The 7,314-nt window shown below is 49.8% G+C and overlaps 1 protein-coding gene across 1 annotated transcript; it reads left to right on the top strand.

Moving 5' to 3' along the window:
* Positions 1 to 333: 333 nt before the first annotated feature.
* On the top strand, positions 334 to 2,236 carry SOX17 (SRY-box transcription factor 17). Its single transcript, XM_040972706.1, has 2 exons — positions 334 to 736; positions 1,299 to 2,236. The coding sequence occupies exons 1-2, from the start codon at positions 430 to 432 to the stop codon at positions 2,234 to 2,236; spliced, it is 1,245 nt and encodes a 414-aa protein (XP_040828640.1). The 5' UTR covers positions 334 to 429.
* The last annotated feature ends 5,078 nt before the right edge of the window (positions 2,237 to 7,314 follow it).

Here is a 7,314-nt window from a genome sequence, read left to right as displayed (position 1 = left end):
CATTTGGCGCCGGATTCGGCCTGGGCGCAGGTGTAGCGCGGGTCGGAGGGGGGCGGTCGGGAAAGGGGTCGGAGTGGTGTGTGGGGGGGGGACCAAGGAGTTTGTCGGGGCTTGCAGCAGCTCGGACCACTGGCTGGGCGTGGGCCTAACGCCTTGGGCTGGGCCCGCCCCCGCCGCTCCATTGGTCACATCTGTGCTGAAAAGGCACGGCGGTCCGGGGGTGTCCACAGTGTCACTTGGGCCAACGGGGGGCGCTGGCTGCGCAGCGGCTGGGACTGACCTGGCAAAGTAGGCGGCAGTTTCAGGGCCGCGGGAAACCCGTGCAGCCTTCCAGGCATCTCCTGCCTCGCTCCTCGCCCACTCTGTCAGGGTCGGGGGAGGCGCGTGTCCGGCGGAGGGTAGCGGGGCGCCGGGCAGGGCCGGAGAGCCATGAGCAGCCCGGACGCGGGATACGCCAGTGACGACCAGAGCCAGCCCCGGAGCGCGCTGCCCGCGGTGATGGCCGGGCTGGGCCCCTGTCCCTGGGCCGAGTCTCTGAGTCCCCTCGGGGACGTGAAGGCGAAGGGCGAGACGGCGGCGAGCAGCGGAGCGGCGGCCGGAGCCGCGGGCCGAGCCAAGGGCGAGTCCCGCATCCGGCGACCGATGAACGCCTTCATGGTGTGGGCAAAGGACGAACGCAAGCGGCTAGCGCAGCAGAACCCGGACCTACACAATGCCGAGCTGAGCAAGATGCTGGGTGAGTACGCACTGGGGACCAGGCGCGCTTCAGCGCACTGCCCAGTCGAATCTAAGATTCTGGAGGAGATGGGAATATTGTGGCCAAGACCCAGGGAGTGGTGCGGGCACATCCCTCTGCGGGGCACTCGCCTGCCTCCCTAAACGGAGGACCTTGCTCACCGTGCTGGGAGGTTACCTTGGAGGGCCCCCAAAATCGGATACCGTGGCCCCGCACGCCTGTGAAGCCGCCAGAGCACCAGCCGGTCCCGTCCCCAAATTATTTCTCAGCCTACGGATGGGGGGCTTTTGTTTGTTTCGAACGACCGGGAACTGAATGAACGGTCCCTTTTTTGCTTGCCATAGTTCAAGGAAGAGGGGACCGTTTAAGAGACGTGCCTCTTCCAAGAGCTCTCGGACTTGAAGTCCCAGAACTTTCCCTCCTTAACTTGACCCCGCGCTGTGTCTGGTTGCGCAATGCAAGGTCGGGGTGGGGAGAAGTGGGACCACCAGGTGGGGCCTGGGAACCGAGCTCAGCCCGGTAATTCCTGCGCCCCTCTGCACCTCCGTTCGCCCCCTCACAGGCAAGTCGTGGAAGGCACTGACGCTGGCGGAAAAGCGGCCGTTCGTGGAGGAGGCCGAGCGGCTGCGCGTGCAGCACATGCAGGACCACCCCAACTACAAGTACCGGCCCCGGCGCCGCAAGCAGGTGAAGCGGCTGAAGCGGGTGGAGGGAGGCTTCCTGCACGGCCTCGCCGAGCCGCAGGCCGCAGCGCTGGGCCCCGAGACCGGCCGCGTGGCCATGGACGGCCTGGGCCTGCCCTTCCCGGAGCAGGGCTTCCCCGCCGGCCCACCACTGCTACCCCCGCACATGGGCGGCCACTACCGCGACTGCCAGGGCCTGGGCGCGCCCCCGCTCGACGGCTACCCGCTGCCCACGCCAGACACGTCCCCGCTGGACGGCGTAGAGCCCGACCCGGCCTTCTTCGCCGCCCCGCTGCCCGGGGACTGCCCGGGGGCCGGCACCTACAGCTACGCTCAGGTCTCGGACTACGCAGTGGCCGCGGAGCCGCCAGCCCCGGTGCATCCCCGGCTGGGCCCCGAGTCGGCGGGCCCCGCCATGCCGGGCCTCCTGGCGCCCCCCAGCGCCCTGCACATGTACTACGGCGGCATGGGCTCGCCCTCAGTGGGCGGCGGGCGCAGTTTCCAGATGCAGCCTCCCCCGCAGCAACAGCAGCCGCAGCAGCACCCGCATCCCCCGGGCCCGGGTCAGCCGTCCCCGCCTCCCGAGGCGCTGCCCTGCCGCGACGGCGCGGACCCAAGCCAGCCCGCCGAGCTCCTTGGGGAGGTGGACCGCACGGAATTTGAACAGTATCTCCATTATGTGTGCAAACCAGATCTAGGGCTCCCCTACCAGGGACATGACTCCAATGTGAACCTCTCCGACAGCCACGGGGCTCTCTCGTCCGTGGTGTCGGACGCCAGCTCTGCAGTTTACTACTGCAACTACCCAGACGTCTGACCGGTCCCCAGCCCGGGGCCTCCCGGCCAGAAGCACAGTGTTATACACTTCCTGGAGGACCGAAGGAAATCCTAGGTCTCGTGTCGTTTCATTTTGTTTTGAAATTGCCTTGGCATATAATTTATGGTAATTTATTTTGCCACTTGAACAGTTGGGGGGAAAGTGGAATGATCTGTCTTGTCCAAAAAATTCGTTCAGAGACTTGTTCCTTTGCGTTCTCCAAGACCCATTTCCAAGTTCAAATTAACCAGTTTTGAAACTGTCGCCAAACAACTTGTTCCATTTCCTGAAAACGTGTTGATCAAAGTAATCCTGTCTTGGGTGTGGTTGATTTTTTTTCCCCCTCACTCTTTTAAGAAATAAAACAGAATTCTGCGTGCTCACTCTACTAGTGCCTCAGACACAGCGCTGTTTTTTCGTCGCACCCTGTTTTTTGGGAAAGATCTGTGTTTAAGTATTAATAGAATTAGAACTACAGTTAACTAGAAATTTATTTCTCATGTATAACTAACCGTTTCAAGAAACCTTAACAGTGAGTACTGGGGTATCTGATATGCTAGGTGGCCAGCCTCCTAGATGAACCTAATTGCAAATGGTTTTTGTAAGGTCATGTGTAATCTTGACACGGTAAATATTTCCCATTCTAGCATTCCACTAGAATCATAATTTTGAACCTGCCTCAGAAGACTTGTTGGATTTTTTTCCTGCTTCTCATTTTCCACCCACAGTCCTTATGCGCTCAACATTGAACTTGCTGTTCATTCTCACATGTTTACACTCAGGGAAGTGGTGTTGCTGGGTGACAAATTATAGGAGCTAATCAAAATAAAATTTCATGGTGTGTTTTGCTTTTCTGTGATATGTACTGAAACTACATTCAGGCATGACAGCTGACGTTAGCTTTGGAAAGGATCTTTGAATGATCTATACGCAGTGTGCTTTTCAAATTTGAGTAAATCGACCTTTATCAGGAAGAAAGTGAGTTTCCTTTGTGCCAGGTGTATCTGGGAGAGATGATGTTCCAGTAGTGAGAAATTAGATCTGATCTAGAGAAATGGAAGGCACATCGGAGGATGATTTCCACATATGTGTCGTGTACCCTATGTTTTAAAAGAAGGAATTGCTAGATGCTAGCAATGTGAGGGATTGGATTTCAGCGAGGAAAGGTAAGTGATTTGTAGAAGTAATGGAAACTACCTTAAAAACTTTTCCAAATATTAAAGTTCATGCCAGGATTATCCAATGAGCGCCAGTGAATTTACTTCAGTGGTCTGCCTTTCTCCACATTGTTTCCTCCCTCTGGCCCCAGACATGTAGTTCAGGTTCCAGTCTGGCTGCCCTCAACACAACATCTCAGGGGATAAAGGGCACAAAGGGGCCTTCTTGGCCCAAGTTCATGGCCACGTGATCTGCTTAGATCACACTAGATCTTTTAGTAATACTCTCAGCCCAAGGGAACCCAAAGAGTATCTATGGCTGCTACTTTTAAACCAAAAATAAATATAAAATATGGGGAAAAGAGAAGGGAAAAAAAAGGAAGATTTCAAAATCCTGCTAAGTTACATTTTTATTTTTTGATTTATTTATTTGGAAAGCAGAATTATAGAGACAGGGCGGGGAAGGGGAGAGTGTGGGAGGAGAGACAGATCTTGCATCTACTGATTTGCTGGGGCCAGGGCCGAGCCAAGCAAAAGCTAGAAACCAGTAACTTCCCAGGGAGTGGCAGGGGCCCAAGTACTGCAGCCTTTCCGGGTACATTAGCATGGACAGAAGCACAGGATCAGCAGCCTGGGACTTGACCTGCCAAATTGGATACCAGAGGCTTAATGAACACTGCCGCATCACAAGGCCAACTCCCTAAATTATATTATTAACCCTTCACCAGTGACAGGTGTGAGAGCACATGGGGCTGCTCTAAATCTGGGTCATTTCAATGCTTTAACCAGCACAGAGGTCATCAGTCCCCTAGGTAGTTCTTAGAGGTAAGGACATAAAATCATTTCCTTCTTTAAGCACTCAAAGGAACTGAACACCTGTAGCGGTCAGTGATGGGGAACCTCAGAGCCTATGAACCGATGCCATAAAATGAAATGAAATTAAAAAATGTAAAAAAAAAAAAAAACAACATTCATCTCAACTTTTTACCACTTCACTTGGCAACTAAACGTGTAAAGGATGCATTGAAGCATGCGTTGTCTCTTCCCATCTCTTACCAGAGATGCGGTAGAAATATATGAGGAGGAAAGAACCCAGGGCAGCTCCTGTTGATTTCTAAGCACCTTTAGATGGCTTATTTTTTTAATTTATTTTTTATTTGGGTGATAGTCTAGGAAAGTGAAGGATCCCCCTCCTGAGAATTTGTGCACAGGCACACATTTCAATAGTTTAGGTATAATTTCAGGAAAGTCATTGCCCCTTCACTCTGTCCAAGGACATTTTTGTGGGAGCCTAAAATCTTACGAACCCCTGATGGAGATTTGTTGGGAAGGATGGTATCCACGCATCAAGGCAAAAGGCAGCTTCCCTATATTTGAAAACCAAGTGACATGTCAAGAGGCTCCCACACCACCACACCACTGAGTTCTTTTTATGACATGAATCAAGGGACATTTGGAGTCACATGCTCCCCACCCCAGCCCAAAATATTCTGATAGACTCTTGCTGCCCTGCCAAAAGACCCATGATCTTTTGCTCTGACATGGTAGTGGTAGTGACTGCTCACCAAGGCTGACACTAGAAAACCATCCCTGTATGACCCTGTCCCACATTTAACTTGGGTTGAATTTGCCACTCTAATCCAACAGAATGTAGTGGATGTGATAATGTGCCAGCTCTGGACCCCCTCCCTTAGGAAGGTTTGCTAGATTCTGTTTCTTATGCTTTTGGAAGCTCTAAGCTACTGTGTAAAAAATCTAGTTACCAGCTACAAAGGTAGTGAGACCACAAGGAAATTCTGCAGAGGGTAGGACCCAAGACTCCCCCAAAGGAAGGGAGCTCAACTTCCCTCCATCTGATGCTATCACCTCCATCTGGTACTCAAGAGACATCAGGAGAAAAAATGCCCAGAATTACCCAGGCGACCCACAGAGGAGAGGGATGGAGGCGAGGGAGTTCTGAACATTGTTAAAAGCCATTACGTTTAGAATACTTTGAAGTGTGATGATAAACTACTGAACATATAGCTGTCCTTTGAAAACTCTTTCTCATTTTTAAGTCTAGGAATATGGGCACCCCTGGCAAAATCAGGCAAAGAGCTTTGGAGGTGCCAGAGACACCACTGTCATCTGAAAGTGAAGCACAGACTATAAAACCTAGGACCCAGGTTAGATGATTGTAACATCACCGAAATAATGTAGCTCTGTCTTACCTTAAGCAGATGTGAATAAAGGTCACAGCTAGAGATTTTTTAAAAAGCATTAAATTTGTCCCAGTGTTTTCTTGGTTTATTTTAGAAATGAATATATAAAGGATACATTGCTTGTCCCCCACCTCTGCTTTTGAGATACATTAAAAATGTGTTGAGAAATAACAATCTAGCCGTTGTTTGGGCTGACAGCCACTCCCCAGCCCAGCACAGAGTCTACATGCCCCAGACTACACGAAGGAAGAGGGTACATTTTTTTTTTCCACAGGACACTTAGTTCACCTCTGGTAAAACTACCGAGTGAGTCTGATAAATTGCAAAATTATAAAATTTTATGATATCACCAAGATGCATTTATTTTGCTTAAATTACTCTCATAACATTATTTTACCATTAGTTTGAATCATGTTGCAACAGACATATAGAAGTGAAAAGAATTTATAGAAAATGGAGTGCGGAGCTAGGAAAATGTCATCTCTAACATTTTTCAACATGTCATTTTGTTTTTGATACTCAGAGCTCTGCCTGTCCCATAATAGATGGTCTGCCTTCCCTTCCTCACCCTGTTCCTCTTTGATTTGTTTTGACAATAGCGTACAGGGAGAGGTATTTTACATCCATTATTTCAACACAAATGTATTCTTCCTGCTCACAAGGTGCTTCCTTCTGGCTCCGGAATATTCATTTGAAGAAAAGTGGTATTGCTGTCCATAGTCTGTCCACATCTGGAGTAGGGTGAGAAATGTTCAACTCCAGTTCCTCCACCAACTTATTCTTTGGGTCCTCTGGCCTGAGGTTCAAGTGTACTTCCTCCTTCATTTTTCACAGTGGCACCTACCCTTCTGGTTGGATGCTCTATGCTTTCTTTCGAACGATCAAGAAGCTTATAGGAATAAACAACTCAATTCTCCCCTTCCCATTCCGTCCCCCCACACACCACAAACACAAATGCTGAACCCTCACCACTGGCATTTCTCCCAGCTTTGTTCAAAATACTGGAAATTACAATTTCTTAATGGTCTGCCTAGTGGACAGCAAGTACTAAATTAATTGGGTGACAACAATGATGTTATTCAGGGCTCATATCAAAACAAAAATTTGACCTTTAAAAAAAAAAACCCAAATTTAATTATTCTTGCTGAAGAAATTTCAGCTTTGAGGACCCATTTTCTTTTTCATCAAAATCCTAAACAAGGTTGACTTCATAACAAGTATTCCCCTAAATTCATACTACTCAAAACATGGTTTCCTGGGATTATGCTCTCCATATGGAGATTTGTGCAAAAATAAATGTCAGTCGATGCGTTTGGATGCCCCCTCTGCCAGTTTCAGTGTCCTTAGAAACCTGACAACTTGTGGGGCAAGGAAAAGGGCACTGTGGCATGCAACACGAGCAGGGAACTTTCCAAGTCTACTGCATTCCTTTAGCTACAAGGAAAGCTCCCGGGCAGGGACCTGGTGACCTGGCACCTGTTGAACCACCTGCTCAGTAGCCGCTTCCTCAGTTTTTCCGTTGGGGCTTCCTGAGAGAGTTTTGAGTTCCTGATTTGTCGCTTCAAAAAAAAAAAAAAGAAAGAAAAAAAAAAAGAAAAGAAAAGAAAAGAAAAAAAAGTCACGGAGTGTCTGTGATTCCTTTCCCCCACCCCCCCAACTGTGTCAGAACATTAACGCTTAACAACTCAAGAAGATAAGCTATTGGGAAAGGAGTAGTGAA

This window comes from Ochotona curzoniae, unplaced genomic scaffold, assembly GCF_017591425.1.
Source record: "Ochotona curzoniae isolate NIBS_2020 unplaced genomic scaffold, NIBS_Ocur_1.0 contig_2318, whole genome shotgun sequence".
Taxonomy (NCBI): Eukaryota; Metazoa; Chordata; class Mammalia; order Lagomorpha; family Ochotonidae; genus Ochotona; species Ochotona curzoniae.
This window is presented reverse-complemented; position numbering and strand designations above follow the sequence as displayed.